We start from the raw sequence: 23,612 nt of genomic DNA on the forward strand, positions 1-23,612 counted from the left end.
CTTTTACAGGTAGGCGAACCTAAGATCTGCAACCATTCGATCACTTTATTCCTCTCCATAGGCAACAAGCGAACAGAATCACATATAAATGGGATGTCAATTCCCCAACTTTGTGCACGAACGCTATCTCCCATACTGATGTTCCAAGTATAACAACTGCTTGTCCCTGACTGTTCAAACGAGTCCATCTCTTTCCCTCACCCAAGATGTCCAAGAATTAATTATACCCAAATGTTTGGTTGCTACCGGGTGATACTTACCCCATGAAGCTGAAGAATGCAATCACTGTCTCAAATACTCGCTGCCCTGGAAATCTGCCACCTCTGCTCCAACAAGAGCTCGCTACATGCTGACCTTGTGTCCCAAGCTCCACTCTGCCACTGACTCCAATACCCTTCTCTCTATCTTCCCCTAATCTGATGACAGCAGTGGGAGACATATGGTCTCTTCCCTACCCCAGGCATGACTACATGCCCTCTCGATTTATGCACAAGCCCAAGCCTGTCCCAGATTCTCTTACTGAGTCAGTTCCTTGTCTCTGTCTGGCATGGGGTTACCTTCTTGTGTAGCTCAAGGGGCACCATTTGCATTCTATTCCCTGAGAATGGTGCCCTTATGGGCCGTGCATGACCACAACCCTGACACAGCCAGAGAGAACATCTACTCTTAGGACCTCGTTATGCCTCAGAATCTCTTGGCCCCACTTACCTCCATCCTGACTGTAAAGGAAGTCCTCTCTCTCCAAAAGTGACGTATGCCAAGTCAATTGGCAATTGGACCATCTACTCCCTTCAAGGGAAGTGCCACTCTAGCCTCACTCTCAAGGATGTGGTTTATCCTATGGCCCAGGAAGACAATTTCCAAATGCTGACACTCTAACAGGTCCCAAACTAAATGTGAATTCAGTCTTATCCATGTTATCTTTGTTACAATTATAATTATTAAAAGACATCTATAGGCATTAGACATTACAGCGTTGGAAACAAAAATAGTTTTTAAAAAAGAAAAGCAAACTCTCTCATGTACTTGCCAAGTATAAATCATAAGGTGCCATCTGGATATGGTATACATATGGGCTAGCCTCAGCACTGGGCAACTTTGATTTCCTTGGGGCTCACAAGTGGGATGCCGTATGGATTAGTCCAAAGGCTTGATTATTAGGTTCTCACCCTTTCCTAGATAGTCCCTACTGAAAGAGAGTGAGAGGAAACAAGGCGATGTTCCACTGGGAGAAGAGATGGAGGCTTGTTTTGCCTGCAGTTCAACCAGCGTGTTAGAAGAGACCTCCTCTTCTTCCTCGGCATCTCCTGTACTTTCCCCAGCAGAACTGGCTCCCAGGCTGGGAAGCTGGGTGGTGAATTTCACCTGAAAATGAAGAAGTTCAACACTCACGTCTTAGTAACTGGAGGACTTCTCTTTGCCTCTCACATGTTGTATCTTTTTTCTATCTGGGGCATAGAGAAAGCAACAAATGTGTCCAAGGACACAGAGTTGGCAAGGGGCAGAACCAAGATATAAAATGTGAGCAATCTGAATCTGGGCATGGTTCCCATTTAAGGGTTCCCAGTCCTCCAGAAGGCCACAGCTATTAAAAAAGGAGCATCGAATATCAGTAAAACACTACCTTCTTTTAATTCCAGACTGATCTGCCTATTGCCCATCTTCAATGGCTTTACCACACTGCCTGTTCTCACCAAACTTTCTAGCTTTTCTTTCAGTTCTTCTCTTCTGATGCCCACCATTCTGGTCAAACTGGAGAGTTCAGGATCTCAACATCCCTTGCTTGGATTGAGGCAAAAATCTCTCTGTCCTCGGGCTCTCAATTTTCTTTCCACTCCAAAATTATCCTGCATATAGCTACCGGAGTAAGCTTTCTATAAAACAAATGGAATCACTTCATATCCCTACTTGAGAATCTTAGAGGCTCCTCATTGTCCAGAAAATGAAGCTTAAATTCTTTTGCAAAGCACCCAAGACCTTAAGACCTTTCACTGCCACTTCACCTATTGCCCTAATCTTGTCTCCTGGCATCTAGGATCCTGACCGTACTAAAGTCACAATATTTCCTGAATATGTCACACGATTTCACATTGCTGAGCTCTGCCTCTGCCTCTGTGGTTTCCTCTGCCTTTCCACTCCATCTTCACCTGTTGAACTTCTACATATCCTTCAAATTCAAACTCAAATAGTTCCTTTGAGAAGCTGTTGTCTACTCCTCTTTGTAGACCTCTGACCTTGAACTCCTCAAGGTTGGAAGCTATATCCTTTTAAGTATGTCTTGTACCCAGCACGATGGCTGCACATAAGAGGTTCTTCATAAGATTTGGGAAAGAATGTTTTAATTATCGCTTACTGTGTGTTGGGCCCTCTGCTAGGTTCTAGAAATATAAAATTTAATAACAGGCACTTTTAGGATGCTCTTTGGGTCTGAAGGGGGATGTTCTCTCTCATATTACAGCATCCTTACAGCTTTAATATTCATTTGCAACACCTAAGGTTTGTAACAGTGGTTACCGATACATACATGTTCTTCTAGTTTCATATGTCCCATTTTAGCAACAAGCTTGTGTCTAAGAAAGTAGATAAGTTGTGTTTTTATAAAACTTTCATATAATAAGCCCTTAAATAAAAATATCTTTGGTGGACTTGTTATAATGCACCAAATCTATTTGCTTTGGCAGATGTTATACAATTCTGAAAAGAAAGGATCCTTATACAAGCAAATACATGTGGGTATGTTATTAACTTTCTTCCAGTGTACAGTGGGGCAGACCCTGGGTCCAATTATGGTCTCAGAACCCCGTGCTGCTGCATGCAGAATCTTTATCATAGAGTTGTTATCTTTGGCTACTTAACTGCTAAACTACTGTTCATTATAATAGAAGATGATGGATGCAAGGGAGAGAATGTCTATTTACAGCCAATATCTCTCATGGTGTAGTCTCAGAAAGAGAGTGAGAGGAGAAAAATTAAGCATCCAATAGAAATAATAAAATAGAACAGGCACAAAATATAGATGATCCCCTTAATTTCACTTCATTGAACATGGCCCATACAAAAATTAACAATGTGTACTACCTAGAAGTTTGCTCATTAGTACAAACATCTGAGAAGATTAACAAATATACTTAGCCCAATCTAGAGATGAGTTTTTACCCTTGGTGTTGTCATCATTTTCAACAAAGGATGCAATCTGAATTGCATCAGAGGATGCAGGGAGATACATCTTATCCAGATTTCAAACCTGTAGAACCATTAGTGCTGTGTCCTCCTTCTCCTTTTCCTTCTCCATAGGTCCAGCTGACTCATGTTCTTAGCTGAGATCTGGGTTCACAGGGTTCTGCAGGGGAGGCATAGTCTTGCCTTGGTAAAGGCAGTGCGAAGGTTCCTTCTCTAGTGCTCTGCTGACATTTTGGACGTTGTTTTCAACAGGTATAACAGATTGCTATACCTGTTATTTACTTGGATGGTATAGCTAACAGAAAGAGACCTCTTGGTTATCACTCTTGGCTCCATGGTACATGTTCAAGGTCAAGGAGGAGACAGAAGCAGAGGCACCTCTGGGGGAGCAAATGAAGACTTGGACACCTCCAGTGTTCTGCTCTTTGGGATCCTATTCCTTTCCAGGCTTCTTCTGTAGCTTGATCTTTGCAGGGCACTTTACTGCGCACTCTAAAGATTTTATTTTCAGCTGTCAGTACACAAGGTTGAAACCTTATTTGTGCCCTGGCTGGTATGCTCTAGGTATTGTGTCCAATTCCTGGCCTCAGTTAAAAAAAAAAAAAAAAGAGTTATTTATGGGACTGTATGAATTATAGGACTGCGATTTGCAGGACAAAGAGCTGGGAAGAGGAGGAGGTGGACTGCCTTGATGATGTCAGGAAGACTCCTTTCAGGAGACCATGTGTTTCTGGGTCACATGTATCTTATGCGTAAAGTTGGGTCTACTCAAAATACTGGCCAAACAATTGAGAGACTGCAGGAGGCACAAAGACAAGAGTAGATGCTGGAGAATCTCCCCCTGTCCTAGCTCCTTGAGGGTGGTCAGTTAAGTATTTATAGCTGCTTGCTGACCCTGTGGGTGGGGTTGGTAAAAGGAGGAACACACTGGCAGGAAAGTGGGTAATTCGCAGCTGTGCACTTGTGTAGCTGCCCTTCTGAGTGCTGAGCACTGCTTGGTTACCGCTGCGTGGTGTCAGGCAATATCTCGAGGACCAGATGGAGGAAGCAAACTGTTTTTCTTGAGTCCTTGGGCTAGTTCAGTGTAGACTTCAGTCAGGACTTTGGGAGCATTTTTCTGGAGATGCAAGGACCCTTTTGAAAATGCTTATAGACCTGAGGCCCTGGCTGGGAAAGTTTAACGCAGGGGAAGCTAGCAAGCCATCTCTAAAACTGTAAGAAAAACCCACAGGAAACTGGCCCAGAAAGAGAACAAGAGAAGCTCATAGATGGAAACAGGTTTTCTTAAGAATGAGGTTGGGTAGGGGTCATCCGCTTAGTTCAAATAAGAAATAGGGAGGTGAGACTCTCCAAGGTGAAGCAGCAGAAGTGAATGGTGAAGCAAGGCAGGCTGATTAGCAATCAAGGGCTCCAGAAAAGTAAGATTTTTGAAGTTACCATGTTGGTGGTACGTGGACCTTCGGCTATGCCTCAGAAATTTCACATAACTAGATAATCAAGAAATTTTCTTTTTACAGGCCAAACTTTGGCTTAAAAAAAAATAGACATGTGAAAAAAGCAAAGCAGAGCTCCATGAGAATGGGAAATTTGTCTGGCTTATTCATTGTTTTATCCTCAGCCCTAGAATAATGCACACAATAGGTGCTCGGTGCGTATCTCAGGAATTAGTATGCTGTCCAACAAATGCAGCTCAGTGGTGTCTTTCTGTAGCCTCTGCTTTTGTACAGAGGGGAAAAGTGTTCCTCTGTGTTTTAAGTGCAACACTTGGGATGTCTCCATGCAATCTGGGTAACCTCTGAATGGGTCATTTCAATTAGTTTGTTAGCTCTTTTATTCCTTTCGTTCAACAAATATTTGTTGGGAACCTACTCTCTGCAGGCACTGAATGAACTTAGCATGTATAAATAGTGAGCAAAATAGGTGTACACCTGCTTGGAGCCTGCAGTTTTATAGAAGGTAGTTTTCCAAGGCCATCATCATGCTTGGAGACTTTAACTAACTGAATAATTTAACCAAACCAAAGCAACCAACCAAACTAAGGAGCAAAGAAACTCCACCCAAAGCGCTGACCCTTTTGGGTTTTAGAACTTTTCACGGCCATCTGATGACTCACACAACTAGATCGTCTGAGCTAGAAAGAACCTTGAGAGGTCATTTTAGATTGGCCACCGTATGTTAGTCACAAGAGGCTGGATTATGCTGTAGCAACAAATTAACCCTGAAATCTCAAAAGTTCAACAAAACAAAGGTGTACTTCTTGTTTAAACTAAGCTCGTTGTGGGTGGCTTCTTCCATACAGTGACACAGGGATCTGGGTTGCTTCTATCTAATGACCCAGCATCTCAACTTGTGACATCCAGGTCACTAGGGTATGAGATGAGAGATTGTAGACAAGCGCTTAGGCCCTGTTCACTTCCTTAGTCTGGAAGTGAAACCTCACTTCCCCTTGGTTCTTTGGCCAGCACTAGTCACATGATCCACCCAACTGCAAGAGTCTGAGAAATGGGAGGAAACGCATGGATATTCAGTGAGCATTAAGTGTCTCAGCCACACCGATTTTTTATGCAAAACTCCCCCCAAATCATCATTCTAAAGAATTGAGAAACAACTTTGACACAGTTGATAGATACAATTCAGAAGATAGATTTCACAAATAATGGGCCAATTTCTTTCCTGGGCTCTTCATCTGAAAATAATTTTAAAATGAAAGAAACACAGTTAGTTGCCCCACTCTCTAAGTCAGAGGAATTCACTGTTGACTTTGGTGTATGTTTATAGTTCTTCAATCTCTTTTACAGGCCAGGAAAAATTCATCTTATCCTGTATATTTTCAGGTGATAAAGTCTGTTTTTCCACTATGGTAAAAAGAGATGAGAGAAAACTCTAGATTGTAGAATAAGTAAATTGGTTTTACTATCTCTAAAAATTTTGTAGCAGTAACATTATCTACCTTTTGAATGTACGCCTTTGTGAACATTCGTCTAATAAATATAGTTGATTGTATCTAAAATGTTAGAATAACATTTGCTTTTGCTAGATTTACTTTTTGCTACTAGATAGCAAGCATCAACTTTTTTTGTGTGTTTCTTTTGCCAATGGGGCTTTTATTAAGTGCCATACCATCTCATTTATTTCTAATTCTCCTGCAGATTTCTATTACTTACTAAGTGCCTTGATTCTGTCCTGGCTTGCTGAGGCACATTTTCCAATAAACAACGGTAGTATAATTAGCACTGAGGCCCATGAAAGAAGTATGTTAAAATATGATAATTTATTCCATTTGCTAATATAAGTTTATTCCTAGGTAGCATTTTCCAGATCAATATGGATTTGATTATTTTTAAACCTTCATTTCCCAGTGATGATTCTTTCATTATATCATAAATCATCTGATTATAATTCAGTTGCATGAACTCTTGACTTTGGTTTTTGCATTTATAGGTGATAGTACTCGAAGTGTCAGAAGCTTCATTATTGAGTCCAAGGCCACTATTACTCTTTGAAATTGGAAAACACTATGCTTAGCTGGATTTTTTTTAAGTGCCAATTTGGGGAGAACTCAGTAATGCAAACCTGATCAGAGCCACAGCCACTAATAGCGAGCTTTCAGGGAAATTTTGCCTTGCAGCAACTTATCATCCACAGGAAAAGATCCTTTACCTTAGAAGGAAGGCTGGAGCATGGCGAAGAACTGAACACTCAAAGGCCTGAAAGGCTAAGCCCATTTTTTCCCTTTACTCTTTTAATTTACTGAACAAGGATTTTTATGAATCTTCTTTTTGTCATTCCTTCAAAATATTTTTGAGTCCCTACTATGTGTTAGGCCCCAGAGGAACAGTGCTGAAAGACAGCCGTGATCTCAGCCTTCATGGGGAACAGGTTGTAATGGGGGAGAAGAGGAAACTCACAATTACAAGATGGTGATAGGGGCTTTGTAGAGGCCCATGGGAGCCCGAGGCAAAACAGCTCCATTTCTAACTTGCTGAAAACAGACTTTTCATCCTAGAAAATCATGTATGTCTAAGCTGAGAGCTGAAGAATGAGAAGTAGTCAAGTAAAGAACAGGTGGAACAGAATAGATAAGAGTGTGAGTGTTCTAAGCAGATGGAACAGCAAGTACAAAGGTCCAGGTGCAACAGAGAGACTATAATGAATTAATGGAAAGATCTGTTTGGTTGGACTTCCATGCCATGTATTTGTCATATGCCCATTGTGCAATGTTTTTCACTGATGTGGCTTGCGTGTTCATGTCTGGACATCTTTCTGAGACAAAATTAGCTGAAGATAGAGAGAAGGTGCCAAACCTGTCTACCACAAGGTTTCCTAGATTATAGACCTTGACCATGAGAACAGATAGAATGACTTTCTCAGAACCAGCCTCTGACCTGGCATGAGGCCACCAGCTGGACGGAATCCACACGGGCTATGAAGTCAGAGGAAAAAAATCTCTATGGTACCTGCAGCTCAGGCAACAAAAATTCATCCAGTGTTAGAAACGGTACAGTACAGAGGAAGTCTGGGTATTGGGTGAAGCAGAGTAAAAACTATGCGCACAGACTAGCCAATTTTATTTACATAATAAAGAGCAGGTAAAGGAGAAGGGAAAGTGGGACATAAAAGGTCTGTGCACTTGGTATGTTTAGGGTGGAAGTCGAGAGGAGGAAAGAAACAGAGTTTGGGGGAAAGCTGGTATCCACATGCAGAATAATGGGAGAGGTAGCAATGGAGAGAATTTTAAGAAGTTTGTTATGCATTAAAAACTCATCTTCTCCTTTGGCATTTCCTTAAGAGACAGTAGAGATTTGAAATACTTAGTATAGATTTATAATATTTTTGGTTCCTTATTGGTGTTCGACAGACTGGGCTATTTGGAGTCGTAGGGTTAGGGAGGTTGTGGATATCTGTGATTTAGACAGAACAAGCAAAGGAGAGGGTGAGTCTTCAATTGATCTCGAGGTCACTCTGCCCTGCGGTCTATGCGGCAAGCATGTCTACAGAAGCAGCACAAAGAGCTGTTTACAAGGTTAGCCATTTGAGTGGAAAATTCCTCTTCAATCACCACTTTTGATACCCTTTAAATTCTTTTAGGGCATCAACCTCTTGATTTTCTTGGCCTAGGGGCTAGTATAAGGGTGATCTTGATGTCACAACCATTTGTAACTTTATGGATTCTAGGCACGAGGAGACAAACTTGACAAGACAGTTCAGGACCAGATAAGAGAGGTCCTGCAAGTGAGAGAAAACAGGACCCCTAACTCCATATTCTGGACCAGGACCCCCATGACTCGTTCAATTGTTGGCAGATTTTCGAGGCTCTACCTGTAAGCCTCTTGGCTGCATCTCTAACTATACCAGATTGATTAATATAAAACAATACATCTAGACAGTCTGGATGGTTGATCCTTAAGCTTCTGCTGTGCGTAGACTGGCCAGCTTCTGGGGGTAGCCAGAGCAGGGCCAATAATCTCAGGTGGATTTCTGCTGCCTCCGGAATGTGATTCACAGTGGCTGATCAGGAAGAGGCTCTGCAGTCCATGTCTCTCGTTTTTCCCGGAGGTGTTGCTCTCTTAACTTAGGTGTGGTGGATCAACAGGGTGATACCTGCAACCTTAACACCAGTGAGGTTAAGGTATCACTGCTTAACCTCAGTGATCAGGTTAAGCAGTGATACCTTAACAGTCCAGAGTTGGCTGGAGTAGCTCCTTCTTCCAATCTTTAACTCATACTTCATCTCTTGGCCATTAAGGGTGGACCCAATTTCCTAAGGGGATAAGAGCTCTTTCTAGGGTTTCCTGGGTGATATGGTAGAGGATCCTCCCTAGAGCCTGAAGGTGTTGGGACATTTCTAGGTCAGCTATTAGTCGAGGGTCTCCTTTTAGCAGACCTATCACTGGGGGAGGTCTCCCATAAAGGATTTCAAAAGGGGAGTAGCCTGAAAGCCTTGGGGTACACCGTGCTTGGAGTAGAGCCAAAGGCAGCAAGCCAATCAAAGGTAACTGGGTTTCCTGACAAAGCTTAGCTAGAGTGGTCTTGAGGGTCTGGTTCATGTGCTCAACTTTCCCTGAACTCTGTGGCCTGATTGCTAGAGCTTTGGACAGAGTCCAGACTATCTCAGACACAAAGGCAGGTCCATCCTCTGATCCTATAGAGAGGGGCAGCCCTTACTCAACAAGGCCCTAGCTACTTCTTGTGCCCATTCATGGCATGTAGGGAAAGCTTCAGCCTATCCGGAGTAGGTACAAATCAACACAAGCAAGTATCAGTGGCCCTGGCAATGCTTGAGCTTAGTAAAGTCCACTTCTATGTCTTCAAAGGGCATAGTCCCAATTGTTTGCACCCTTGGATTGGAATTTGGCCTTTGGCCAGTGTTATTTCACACACAAGTTACACATCTAGCACTGATCTGGGTGCACAGGGTTGAGAGTTTGGGTATAAAATAGTAGGAGCCTAACAGGCTTTCTAAAGTAGTCTTCCCTAGGTGAGTCAACTCATGGTGTCGACACCAGCTGAGCTGCCATCACAGCCAGAATAGAGTCTTTGATCTGGAAACTCCCACCAGCCATCCTTTCTCTTGGTTCCCCTTTCATTTAAGGCCCATTGTTCTTCTTCCTTGGTGTATTTCTGGGACAGAGGCCAATTCTGGTGCTAGGAGAATCTTGGAGACTGGCTCAGGACCTGTTGTGGCACTTGGTTGGTGGGCAGGCTCCTTAGCTGCTTGGTCTGCTAGTTGGTTTCCCCTACTGATAGGGTCACTTCCTCTCTGGTGGCCCTGGCAGTGAATAACTGCCACTTTAGAAGGCTTCCAAACTGCCTCTAACAGTTGAAGGATTTCTTCTTTGTTCTTGATTTTTTTTCCTCCTGCCGTCCATAATCCCCTATCTTTATAAATGGCCCCATGTATGTGCGAAGTAGCAAAGGCTTAACTTGGGTCGTATAGATATTGTTTCATTTCCCTTCAGCCTGCTGCAGCACCTGCATGAGTGCCCATAGTTCAGCCCGCTGTGATGACCAGCCCTGTGGCAGAGCCTCACCTCCAATTACCTCATTGGTAGTTGTTATTGTGTAGCTGGCTTTGCTCTGTCCTTCAGGGATGAAGCTGCTCCCATCAGTGAACAATACCAGTTCTGGGTTCTGAAGAGGAATGTCAGTCAGGTCCGGCCTGCTTGAGTAGACTTCATCCATGACCTCTTCACAATCATGGTTGGGAGGCCCCTTCTCAGTGGGCAGATAAGTAGCAGGGTTCAATGTCCGCACAGTCTCGAGGTAGACACATGGATTTTCGCAAAGCAGTCCCTAATAATGAGTTATCCTGGTGTTGGTCAGCTACTTATGTCCCTGATTACAGCATGGGTGACCTTTACATTTATATTCTGTCCCAGCATGAGCTTGTCCACTTCTCCGATCAGGATTACCGTGGCAGCTAAGGCCCGGAGGCGTGGCGGCCATCCCGCAGCCACAAGATCTAGCTGTTTGAACAGATATGCAATTGGGAGCTGCCATGAGCTGATTGTTTATGTGAGGATCCCCCAGTGCAGTGTGATTCTTCTCATGTACGAAGAGGTTAAAGTCTCGTGTCACGTCTGGTAGTCCTAATGCTGGGGCATTGGTCAAAAGTGTTTTTGGCTAGAGCTGGGGCCCCTTTTCTGTTCAGACAGCAGGGAACTCTTCGAGCAGTCTAGTTGGATTTGTTTGTTTTCTTTCCAGAGAACAGAGGTGCCATTCGTCTTCCCTGGGTACAATCACAGCCATCATTAGAGGAGGTTGGCTCCCCAGGGTGAGACTGGTGGGCTTCCCGGGGGGCAAAGGTGATCTGTGCTCCAAGCTTCATTAATAAGTCTCTACCCAAAAGGGGGATGGGGCACTCTGGTAGGTACAGGAACTCGTGAGTCACTAGGTGACCCCATAACCAAAATGAGCGGGCTTTGCAGAATAAGCGGGCAGTTCGGTACCCCGTGGCCCCGACAATAGTTGCTGTTCGGTCTGCGAGGGGAACCATGGGCATGGTCACCACAGAGTGTTCAGCCCCAGTGTCCACCATAAAGGTCATTGATTGGCCCCCTACTTCTGTTGCGACTGTAGGCTCCTGGGGACCCAGGATCAGGGAGCCCGGTTGTCCTTAGTCTGACTCTGCTCTGGCCAGGCCGATAAGGTCTTAGACAATTGGCTCAGGCTGGCATTTTCCTTTACGACGTTGATTGAACTTCTTTGACCCTTCAGATCTTCTCTCGCAGTGAGGGCACTAGTTTTTCCAATGGCCGGTCTCTTTGCAGTAGGCACATTAGTCATGGCATAGTAGTGGTCTCCTTTTGGTCTCTCCCTTCCGTGGGGGAGCAGTCTGTTATATCAGACCTGGGTTCCCTAATGTGGCTGCCAACAGGGACACCTTATGTTTCATCCACTTATCAGCTATCTTTTGGGCCTTCCGGTCGTGTCTGTGTCCTCCAGCAGCTGGGTGGTGTTCATCCCAGCAAAGCCCTCTAATTTTTGAAGCTTGTGGCAGATGTCAGTGTAAGATTGAGCCACAAATGCCACGTTGACCATTTGTTGGTTTTCTTGTGATTCAAGGTCAAAAGGGGTATACACCTGGAACGCCTCGCATAGTCTCTTATTGAACTCTTGTGGGTGACTTATCTGGCTTCTGGAGTACTTCCGCCATTTTGGACATGTTTGTCGGCTTTCTGGCCCCAGCTTTCACCTCCTGCAGTATGGCCTCTTCCATTTGGGATGTTGAAGTCCCAATTGGGCCTGGCATCAGGTGCAGCCCCCTAGGCCCATGCTGTGGGTTCTAGTGCACCATCCAGTGCTTGTTCTTGGAGCCATCCCCCCACTTCTGACAGAATCTGGCATTGTTCTTTGGTGTTGAAGAGAGGAGGAGTTGGTGACAGTCATTCCAGGTAGGCTGATGAGTATGGAAGATGGACTTGAGCAGATCAATCAGCACCTGGGGTTTCTCTGAATTGGACGGACTGTGTTGTTTCTAGTTGAGGAGGTCGGTTGTGCTGAAAGGCTGATAGTAGAGGACAGGGAGGCCAGGCTGCAGTGTGCCGTCTTCGCGAATCTCAAAAGGGTCTTGCGTCTCTTGGAGAGGCAGGCTGCTGGGCTGGCTGTGTGGCTGAGCGAAGACGCCATGGACTTGGGCTTGGCTACAGCAGTGATTTGCAACCATGAGTCTATGTATGGAAACTGGTCTGGATGTTCAGGGGTCCCTGTCACTACCCCGTAAAGAGCTCTAATAGTGGGGAGATCCAGGGTCCTTCTGAAGGCCGTCCTATCCCAAAGGCGGGCCATTTAAGCTCACAAAGAGTACAGAGGTCTCCTGGGGTCAATTTGACCCTGTAATCCCCTGGGAAACCTTGCTTAAAATTTTTCAACATACAATTTAAGACAGTTGGCTTAGAGGAACCTCCACGCATATTGCCTTAGGGAGCTTCCTAACGAAGAGGGAAAATAGACCTTAAAATTTCAAGAAAATAATTTGACAAAGGGCCCCTAAGTCAAAAGGGCTATTTGGAGATAGACAATTCTTAAGCTGAATCATCAATCAATTGTCCCCCTCCCTGTGTATCCCCGCCTGTGTTGGTGGTGCAAAGACAAACAAGGGTGGGTGCCTCCTCCAAAGAGGAGACCACTCAGATGCTTATCTGGCTGTGTCCCAAACGAGCTTAGGTGACGTTTGGCTGTAGCAGACTCAGCTTTGTGACTTAAAATCGGACACTAGTCCAATGCCGCCCTAGACCATATGCTGTGCACTACAGAATTGCAGATGAGTCCACTCAGACTCTGTAGCCTTTAGGGGGCCTTATGGGTGCCAGGTTGTGGAGCCACAAATTCGTACCTGACCACGTCAAACCGACCAGGATGCTCATTCACGCACACATTCACACACCAGAGGTTAAAAAATTGCCTCCCCACTTTTGGAAAGCCCTGATCTTTGTCTCTCCCTTGCCCTGGGAAAACTCTGATGTCTTCCCCTATTGGGAAGACCCTGACCTGTGTTTTCTAATTGAAGACTTTAGGAGGTGATCAAGCTCCTCTTCCGACTGAAGACGAGATCTGACTGGGGTGTTGAGCCCTGGGGCCTTATCTTATGCTGTGGCCATCCGTGGTGAGTTGGTCCGTCCCTCCTTTGAGTCTAGTCGGGACTTGGCCATCCGGAGAGTTGGAGCGCTGGTCCGAAAGAGAATCCGGAATACTGACAGGTGACGTGCCTCCTCGTTCATCTTGGAGCCCCTCCAGCCTGGCCCGGCCGAGCCACTGGTCTGGCATCTCAAAGGGCCAGGGTGGTTGGAATCTCGCTGGGGCTTCCAGAAATGTTGCAGAAAAATCAGATCGGTGAGAAACCAAGCACCACTCGGAGAGTTGGAGAACTCAGATTTATTATGCTAGCAGTCCCAGAAGAGCTAGTGCTCTGAAGATCTGAGCTCTGAGCTCAGGGGTAACCTTACTTTTATAGGGATTAACAGGCAAAAGCGATACATCTGTTATCTAGACAGAACAAGCAAAGGGGAGAGTGAGTCTTCGGCTGATTTTGAAATAACCCTGCCCTTTGGCCTATGTGGCAAGCCTGTCTACAGAAGCAGAACAAAGAGCTGATTACTAGCCATTTGCATGAAAAATTCCTCTTCAATATATATTGCTCAAGAAAAATTAGTCAAATGACATTTCTTTTTTTGAAGATTGTCATTCCTGGGTTCAAGCGAATATACCTCAAATCCTCCAGAATTGGGTGATAAACCCCAGGCTCAGATTTCTCCAATCCTGACCAATGGGTTTGTTATCAGATTCTCCTGAAGTGAGTAGAACTTAGAGACAGGTTTTTGGTGTGTTTGTTTTCCCCAGATACTTGAAAAAAAAAAAAACCAAGCAAACAAATACGAAGAATTTCTTGAAGTGTGATCTTTAAGCCAGCTAGATCAGAATGCAATGGAAGGCCTCGTTAAAAAAGGAGATTCTAGGGTTTTATCCCAGATCCCCTGAATCAGAATCTCTGTGGACGGGACTAAGAGATTAGCATTATTTAGTAAGCTTTGTGGGCATTTTTTATATGTAATAAAGATTCAGGACTTCTGCAGATATCTCTAAATATAATTTAATACTTAGATTAAAAAAAAGACAATCAACACTCTTAGACTAATGATATCTAGTTCCTGCCACCCTTTATTTTTGAGTGAGATAGAAATTAATAATAATATAATAATAATAACAGCAGCAGCAGCAGCAACAATAGGGTGTTTTGAGTCCTTACAGTGTCAGACACAGCACTAAGTTATTCCAATATATCCTTACAACTCTATTGTTCTCCTATTTGATAGAGAAAAACTGAGGCTTAGCGAGGACATGGACATCTTCCAAGACGATACAACTAACAAATAGTTGAGATGGGATTAAATTGCTAAAGGGGAGTGGGGCAAAATAAAAAGCGTGTAGTAGCTGGCATTCAGAATTTATGTTTCATATGTTTTAATTAAGGTTGCAAGAAATACTTGAGTGTAAATAAGAGCTTATATAGGTGTATGATGTAACAATAATGCATAAGCACAATGGGGGAAGGATGTGTGAAGGACGAAAATTGTAGGTAATCCTTGAAGAGTACTTCCAGGGCAGGACCTGGAATCTGGAGATGAGGAGGCCATTTCATATCTCTCTGTACTCACAACCTTCTTTGTTCTTAGATCTGCTCTCAGCTTGAGCTTCTGCTTACCCATCTCTTCTGCTTCCTCCTCCCTCATCTTACCAGGATGCTTGTGGGCCTAACTCTACCTCCCAGCTGTTCAACCCATACATCCTTAGTTTCAGCTTCCACTGCCGACTGCCTCATTCTCTCGGAATTCCTTAGTTTATAATCTTGAGAGAGTGAATCTGATTGGTCCAGTGTATCATGTTGTGTTAGGTCACTTACAGGCTGCTGGCCAGGTGCCACACTTGACGCCAATCACTTTGGCTGAGGAGGAGGTAAAGGGAGGTCAAATAGTAAAACCATGGCTGCCCGATGGCCACGCTCTCCACGAGAGTCTGTGGGCAGAACAGGCATAGTAATAGCCATTTCCAGCACAACACAAGTCTTCATCCCAAGGCTCTAAGAAGGCCATAGAGTGAAATAACTTGTTTCCAACTCCCAAGTCCCCATGATTAGGGTAGAAGGGAGTATTTGCTGTTCCAGATTTCTTACCTAGTGGAAAGTCAAGTTTGTAAACTCCTTTAGGGTTGGAAGTTTTGTTTTGTGCATTGCTGTATTCCAAGTACCTAGAGCAGACTCTAAATAAATATTTGTTGTGTGAATGAATAAATGATACTGCAGTATCCAGCAACTCTTAAATGTTGTGGCTTAGACAATGGAAAATCTACATGCTACTTTGGTCCTGGCTCCCAGACAATACTAATGCCATCCTAACCAGAACATAGCTGTGGATATAACTTTCTAGACAACCCACTTATTATTTGCTTACAAGCAAATACAAATGTTTTAGGGTCAGATGCTGGTTTTAATTCCAGCTAATAACTGAAAATTAACTGTCTGGCCTGGATAGAAGTCGGTTTCAAGACTCCTCAAGGAACAGAGATGGTAAGAAGGCTAAGCATTTCAACTGGTACTTCTCAATCAGGGATGATTTCTGTTACCAGGAGACATTCAGCTATGGGTGGAGGTATTTTTAAATTGTGGTAAAATCAAGACAACAAAATATACCATTTTTAAGTGTACAGTTCAATAGTGTTAATTACATTCACATTGTTGTACAACCAATTTCCAGAATGTTTATCTTGAAAAACTGAAACTCTTTATCCATTAGACAACTCCCTATTCTGCTCTCCCCTCAGCCTGACAATTACCATTGTAGCTATCCTATGATTCTGGCTACTCTGGGTACCTCATATAAGTGGAATTATACGGATTTGTCTTTTTGTGACTGGCTTATTTCATTTAGCATAATGTCCTCAAGGTATCATTCGTGTTGCAACATGTGTCAAATTTTCCTTTTAAAGGCTGAATAATAACATTCCATTGTATGTACAGACCACGTTTGGTTTACTCATTCATCCACCAATGAACATTTGGGTTGCTTCCACCTTTTTAGCTATTGCGAATAATACTGCTATGAACATGAGTGTATGAACATCTTTTTGAGGCCTTGCTCTCGATTATTTGGGTATATACCCAGAAGTATAACTGCTGGATCATAAGGTAATTCTATTTTAATTTTTTGAGGAACTGCTATACTGTTCTCCACAGAGGCTGCACCATTTTACATTCCCACCAAAAGTGCACAAGAGTTCTCATTTCTTCACATCCTTGCCCATACTTGTTAATTTCTGAGTTATTTTATTATTATTATATTTATTTTTTATAGCAGCTGTCTTCATGGGTGTGATGTATGGAGACATTTTTGGTTGCCACAACTCAGGGGTAGAGGTGCCACTGAAATCTAGTGGGTCGAGGTCAGAGACGTTATTAAATATCCTACAAAGCACAGGACAATCCTCCACCACAAAGAATGAACAGGCTCCAAAGTCGATAATGTCGTGGTTGAGAAATGCTGATTTCAATAATTAGGTTCATTTTCCATAGAAAACCTCATCCCCCGATGTGTGCAGTCTCTCTGTCCTCTGTTGCGATGCTCAAAGGCAAAGATTTTCAAAAATCGGGAGAGCAAGGGAAGACTGAGAAGAATGTCAACATTTCTTTTATTCAAATTTTATTGGAAGTTTACAAATGTATTACAGACATCAGTAAAACATCATATCCATTTTACAGGGCACAGATCTCAAGCAAAGTGTTCACAACAGTCTCTGGCAGAGCCCACACCAAAGGCCTGTTGCAGACCTTCTTAACAAACAGCTCGACACTCGACACACAACACAGACTCCGGCCTGCCTCACCATCTCACGCCCTCTGAGGTTTTGTTTATGTACTTGGATTTAAAGCAGGGGATGGGCAAAGCAATCCTGTACAGGAAAGAATGTGTTTAGGAGAGGGAAAAGTGCCAAAATCCTAATTTGCTAAGGAAAATGGAGGACTCATGGGCCTTGAGAGTATTAAGTCAGGGTCCATGATAGAACCAAAATGCTTTATGAGAAAATATGGAAATCAACCAGAAAGGATTGAGAACAGAACTGGCTGATGAGTAACTCACTCTGAAAAATTTAGAAAAGCTTGGTCGGTGACCTATTGAACATCAATGGTCAAATGCCCAGTAGGGTGAAGAGATGTCTCAGAAAATTCTCTGGATAGAACAATTTTTTTTTTTCCTATCCTACAGATTCATCAGGTCTGAATCACAGAAATATTTTCCTAACACTACATGGCTTCCCCCCACCTCCTTTTTATTCTTCTTGAGGAAAGCTAGTTTTGTCAGCAGGAAGTAAGCTTATAAAATAGTATAGCTCTCAACAGTGAGTCATGTTTTATGAGTCTTGTGTTGACTGGGCTACTATTATGAGAAAATGGAAAAAGAATCAAATCCTTTCCTGATCCTAACCTTGGCGACTGCTTCCAAGTGGTCAGACATACAAGCTTTGGTGTCTGCTGAGGTCCCAGAGAGACCGACCACTGGAAGCAAAGTAAAACTCTCTTCATTTTACTTCTCTTGTACTTAAAGAAATATACCTCAAAAGGCGGCAACCTGAAACTGCCTTAAAAATCAGTAAAGGAGGCTTGGTTGAGTCCTGTACCTAGGATGCTGTCCACAGAGCCCATTTCAAAGCCCTGAAGGTGCTAAAAACAGTTGCTAATAGCAACTCTTCTGGCATGAAATATTCAGATAGTTGGTTCCATCTTCCACTTTCCTTTGTCACAGACAGATTCTCCTTCTTAGGTGTTAGCATCTGGTTTTTGTTAGACAGAGATACACAAAGAGCAGTTTTCTTTGGAATTTAAATATGTGTTATTTCTTGTTAGAAGGTGGGATTAGATGAAGCATAAGACTCTTCTATGACCTCTGCAAAAGGATGAACAGAGGCTGCCTGCAATAACTGGCAAAGAACATGAAAAGGGAGAAGGAGGCCAAAGAGATTTGTCTTCACTTAGCCTAAAGAAGTCAGCGCCTGTTAGCATCCATAATCTGGGGGCACAGAAATTGGAATCTCACAAATACTGATGAATGGAACTTCCTAAATGGCTGGTGTACTATTTTCGGCCAATGGCAAAAGAGTCCAGGGTGGAAAGAGATATAATAATCAGTTCACAAATAAGACTTGTTATCAGACAAGTAAGATCGGTTCTGATCCACCAGTTCTGGCTGGTTGGAGTGTTGCAAGATTTTTCAGGCTGTATCAGTGTTCTCTAGGAATTATACAGTGAAACAATGGTTATATCTGCCTAGGTTGTTTCAGCATGGCAGAGCACATGCTATGCCATCGTTGGCCCCACCCGAACTCAACAATGGCTAGTGGTACCCAAAAAGCAGAAAGCTGCCGCAGGGGGAGAAGAAAATATAATCTTGTTGCAGTGCAGAAGCACTCTACAGAATGGGAAAAAGGAGGAGAGCTGCCTCCAGGTCCCATTTTAGAAATACAAAATTGTTTGATCACTGGGCTGACTGAGGGTGGAAAAAAAGGACTAGAGGACAGAAGGTGAATGTGGAAAGAAAGTGTCAAACAACCAACAGTAGGAATTCTCTCCCTTTGAACACATGCAAAACCAAGAAGCACAGTTCTGGTTTCCCTCACCTCATTCACCTTCACACTTGGTAGAGATCCCAGAACTATATGACAGAAGGAAGGGTACCTGAATGCCATGCTCAATGCCACCAGCCTGCTAAGAAATCTGTTCACAGTATCAAGGGTGGTATGTATTGGCAGGGCCATTCAGGAAACTGTCAATGACTTCTACTTCTTGGGAAAGAGCCAGTTCTGTTGCCACTGAATGAAGCAGCAATAGGACATGAACTGAACTCTAAATCTGTGGTGTTAACCAAAAGACAAGAAGACTGATATGAGAGGTAAAAAACAAACAAAACTCTAAGGCATTAGAGCAGAAAGGAAACAGAAAAGATCACTTTTATAAAAACAGTCTATTGAAGGTGAAATGGTGATCTAAGAAGAGGTGAGCGCAGAACCCCCTTACAGTCAAAGCTTGGCCAACAAGAGCTCATGGTTATAATGGAGGAATCAATGAAAGACTCTAAGTTCTTGCCTCAGAAAAGAATGCATCGAATTTTGAGGGATGGGGTTCTGGGATGTTATGTGTTATCACTAACAGGTAGAACGCCCAAAACTATGACACCCTGCTCTCTCTGGGGCTTTCACCTGGAGGCTCCATGACCATTGTTAGGATGTAGCCGACCTCCACTGGCATTCTCTGTAAGGCACCTGGCTGCATGTGGGGTGGGGAGAAGACATCTGCAGCGGTGGAACAGATGGAGGTGATCTTGCTTGTAGAGAGTTTGACCCTGAGGCTTATATCTCATTACATCTCAAGCTCTGACCAATTTCGCTGCTAGATGCTCCCTGGGCAACTAGATCTGAAATTGCTCATTCCTCCAATCCCTTTGGGTACTAGTTATGTGTCAGTTTCTAGGCCACCTTCTTCTTTCTGCTAATGGTGGTTAAAGCCTCATCTGAGAAATGCAAGAAAGGACAGAGTTAGAAAGCGATATTTACCAGGAGAATTTCTTTCCTTGGGTTCCAGGCTACAGAGGACCTACATTATTTTCAGTTTGTGCTAGGTTAAGTGATCTACTAGTTTCTCTTTTTTCTTTTTCCAAAATGCCTTTTTATTCTCATCGAACGAGGAACTCAAAACCCTAAATTGGACTTGCCCAATTTCTACCAGAAATCTGCCACTTTAGTCATGTGGTGTTGCACATTATTTCTTAAAATCAGTTTGCCAAGCAGTTTACAAACTTACTATACAAACGTAATAGAGTTAATTCTCTGGAGGCTTGGATAATTAATGAAGCATTTAGATATGAAGATAGCATGCGGAAAACAGCCACAACCAACATTTGCATTGCTTTTTTAAAAAATCAGTGACAATGACAAATGTCATATTAATACCTGAAAAGCAAATTATTTTAATACATCCTGAATGGAGTGCTATTTCCACATCCTTTACAGCCTTCCTTTCCCCAGACCCATTTGGCATGGTGTCTGAAAAGCCACTTTTCACATTCTCTCCATAAAAAAATACTAGAAAATATTAACTACTATACTGAAAAGAGACCACGTTCACCTCACCATGGCAAATGGCCACTGAGATACACTGTGTACTACATCGACAGTACATCTCACTAAAGGTGGGTCCTGCGATGGATTATTTCAACTGCCATAATCCATTAAGGGGAGGAGGAGAATGGAAGGAAAAGCAAGCGCTTCATTTTTAACTGAAGCAAGGAAGGAAGTTTTATTTTACTATAAACAACACAACCGTTAAATGTCTTCTTTAAGCAAACTAACTTTTGAGCCCATTTCCTGTCTGACCAATGGTCTCCAAAGTTCAAGATGGAAATCCTCCGTTCAGCAACAATTGTTTTTCAAGACCATCACACTGAAATCTCCTGAGCAGCTCAACCTCTCTGGGTAACCCAGATACTCTGGTTATGGAGTGTGTTACACTGAATTGTTTCCACAAGCAATGAGGGGCTATTTGAGGCGGCTGTCACCTCTCCCCTACCTCATTTCCAGAAGCTCTTCCTCCCCCTCTGACCTTCCTTCCTATTCTCTTTCAGTTTTTACCCTTGACCTGCTTTGTATTTTCCAATTGCCTTATTCCTTCTCCATGCATATCATACAAACTAGAACACACTGTCACTCCCAGAGCCCCATCAGAGCCTTTCCGTCCCTAAGTTCCTAATGCTTAAGTTCATTTGCACTGAGGACAACCGGTTGTCAGGCTAAGGCAGCTGTTCCGTCTGCCTTGGTAAAGGAAAGCGGATAATACAATCCAGGAAACATGAGCACCAGAAAATAATGCCACATTCAAAACAACGTCATGCTGACATCACACAACAGCACCACTCACAGTCACTTTTATTTTCCCCAAGGAAGAGATCAATAGTAAGCAACTTCAATGTTCCCAGCAGGGATGGCGTTTCTCACAGAACTTTACTGACACCGATTGGTTTCTCTAATTGGCAAGTATGTTTGCTATTTTAAAAAATTACTAACACTTTGTAGAGAACAGATTCTACTGAGGGTGAGAGTAGACTTAAGGATGGCTCCTTAAGATGAAATAGAGCATAAAATGCTTTGGGTATAATAGTTAATTCTTTTTTTTTCTTTTTTTTTTTTTCTTTTGCCACAGAAAGTCAGATTAAATAAACTCCTTTGAAAAAGGTCTCACTGACATGTAACAAATTTGTATAGAAAAAAGAAAAAAAAGCAGGCGATCCTGGACCACCTCTGAATACTACTCGAAGACAATGCTGGATGTGCATGCAAGTCTTTCACTGAGTCCTACGATATAGAAATTCCTTTGATATTACAAAATACAAAAATATTTTATCAGAACTCTCATTTACATTGCATTTACAATGGTCATGTAAATAACTTAGTCTTGGGTCCTGGCTAATAAACAAATTACTTACTGGAAAAAGGGTCCTAAAATAAGAGAACCAGAGAGGACTTAAGCGAGCGGGGAAACAATGTGCCATCTTGCGAGTGACAACTCAACACACTGACAGGAGGTTGGAGACCAACCCTGGCCTCCGTAGAGTCTCTAGAGTTTCCAAAGTGAAATGTGCAAATAATATTCAACATGCCAAGAACTGTGACTACCTATTGAGTCAATCTGTAATCTTGCCTTCATCAACTGACAGCATTTCCCTTCTTCTCTCCCAGTAACCACCCCCCAAAAGCGCTTTAAAATTGAAAACAGTGCAAGTTTCTGAATTTACATTCTTAGCTCCCATCTTCCCCCATACCCTGACCCCAGCCCGATTAAGAAATTATACAGTTTTTGCTCTTTTGTCTTTTCCTGCTGTGCAACTGTCCCCTGCCGCCCAACGTGGACGACTTGGGGAGGCCGTAAGAGCTGTATTTGTGCAGAAGCTCGTCACTCGTGACGTATCGCAGGCGGGCTGGCTGGGGGATTGGTTCTCCTAGGAAATAGCCCTCGTTGTCAGACTCCGAGGAGGAGGAGCAGGTGGAACACCAATCATACTCGGTGAAGTAGGGTCCCCATCGCTCCCCAAAGGCATTCTGCAAAGCCAGGTCCGACACAGTCCTCGGGCACTGGCCATACAGGTCCCTCCGGGACCCCTGGCCCAGGCTCTCCTGGAAGCTCCGCTGGCGCATGAATTGGTCATAGTCCTCCCTGGCTCGTAGCGGGGGTCTTTCTTTCAACCGAGAGATGGCCTCGCGCTCGCTGACCAGATGGAGGGCGTTGTCGGAGCGAGAGCGTCGGGAACGCCGGGACCGGTGAGGTCGGAAGCGGCGGGTGTCCTCGCGGGACGTACTTCTTCTCCGAGTGCGTTCGCTCATGGGCTGGATCCTCACGCCCTCCGGCCCTGGTAGCTTGCTGCCCGCCATCCCCCCGTCAAAATCAAAGCTCTGATGCATCCTTCCACGGGACTGCAGGTCTCTGTACCCGATGGGGTTGCCGAGCTGGTGGAGGTTTCCCTCCATCTCCTGGTACTGCTGGGCGGAGAGCAGGCTGCGAACGGACTCTGCGCTCCGGAACTGCATGGATGAGTTAAGCGTGCCCATGTTGCTCAGCTTCTCCGAGACATTCATTCCAGAGTCTTTGCTGAGGTCAGGCATGGAAAACCGGGAGAGGTGCTCCTGGCGCTTGGCGCCACCGTCCGCAGAGAGGCCTGGGGTCGGGGAGACAGGAGAAGACCATGGAGGTTAATACAAATGTGCTGCAATGGAGGTCACTGCTGGTCATCTGAACCATCCTCTTTACAGTTACATAGGTGGACACTGCACAAAGGTTCTCTCAGTGTGTAGGAGGGCTCTCCCCACTCTATAGTGGAGCAGTGTCACCCCTATCCGGGGCACTGGGCTAAAATGCATCCACAGAGATGCATTTTACCAGTTATTAACTCCTAAAACGGCTCATCGAAGTTACTAAGAGCCTACTGTGTATCTGTATGTTTTCTCTGTTTAGAATTTTACTTTAAAAAGTGCTTCAATTACCTCTTGGATTCTAACGATGCACTATAAGCTATGGAGGACAGATATTCTGGATGAGGAAACTAAGCTTTAGAGGCCAGGCCATGCCCGAGCACTTCCTGGCAATGCTGAGCCAAAATCTAGCCTCATGATACTGGACCAGTTCACTTTCTTGTTAGCCTCTGGCAGTTTCCTGATGGGCTTACTGTCCTTTCGCCCTGTCTCAAATGTCTTGAAAACTAAGTAAGTCCCTGGGTAGATAGAGAGGGGCACTTACTCGCCGCAGACTGTTTAGTAAATGACTGTTCCAGGGTTCTAAATGGGCCCCTGGCAGTCAGAAGATGTGAGTGGGACTCTGGGTGCATTCCTCCTTCCCGTGGTGA

At 43.9% G+C, this 23,612-nt stretch overlaps 1 protein-coding gene across 5 annotated transcripts in view; it reads right to left on the reverse strand.

The window, feature by feature from the left end:
* Positions 1–16,854: 16,854 nt before the first annotated feature.
* PRICKLE2 (prickle planar cell polarity protein 2) overlaps positions 16,855–23,612 on the reverse strand; it is a 332,917-nt gene continuing 326,159 nt past the window's right edge. For all 5 annotated transcript variants that reach the window (XM_023529685.1, XM_023529686.1, XM_011358458.2 and 2 more), the window contains one exon: positions 16,855–22,928. In XM_023529685.1, the coding sequence (XP_023385453.1) occupies positions 22,054–22,928 (875 nt within the window). In that variant the 3' untranslated portion in view covers positions 16,855–22,053. The remainder of the gene's footprint in view (positions 22,929–23,612) is intronic.

The sequence above is a fragment of the Pteropus vampyrus genome, unplaced genomic scaffold (assembly GCF_000151845.1).
Source record: "Pteropus vampyrus isolate Shadow unplaced genomic scaffold, Pvam_2.0 Scaffold41, whole genome shotgun sequence".
NCBI classification, from domain to species: domain Eukaryota; kingdom Metazoa; phylum Chordata; class Mammalia; order Chiroptera; family Pteropodidae; genus Pteropus; species Pteropus vampyrus.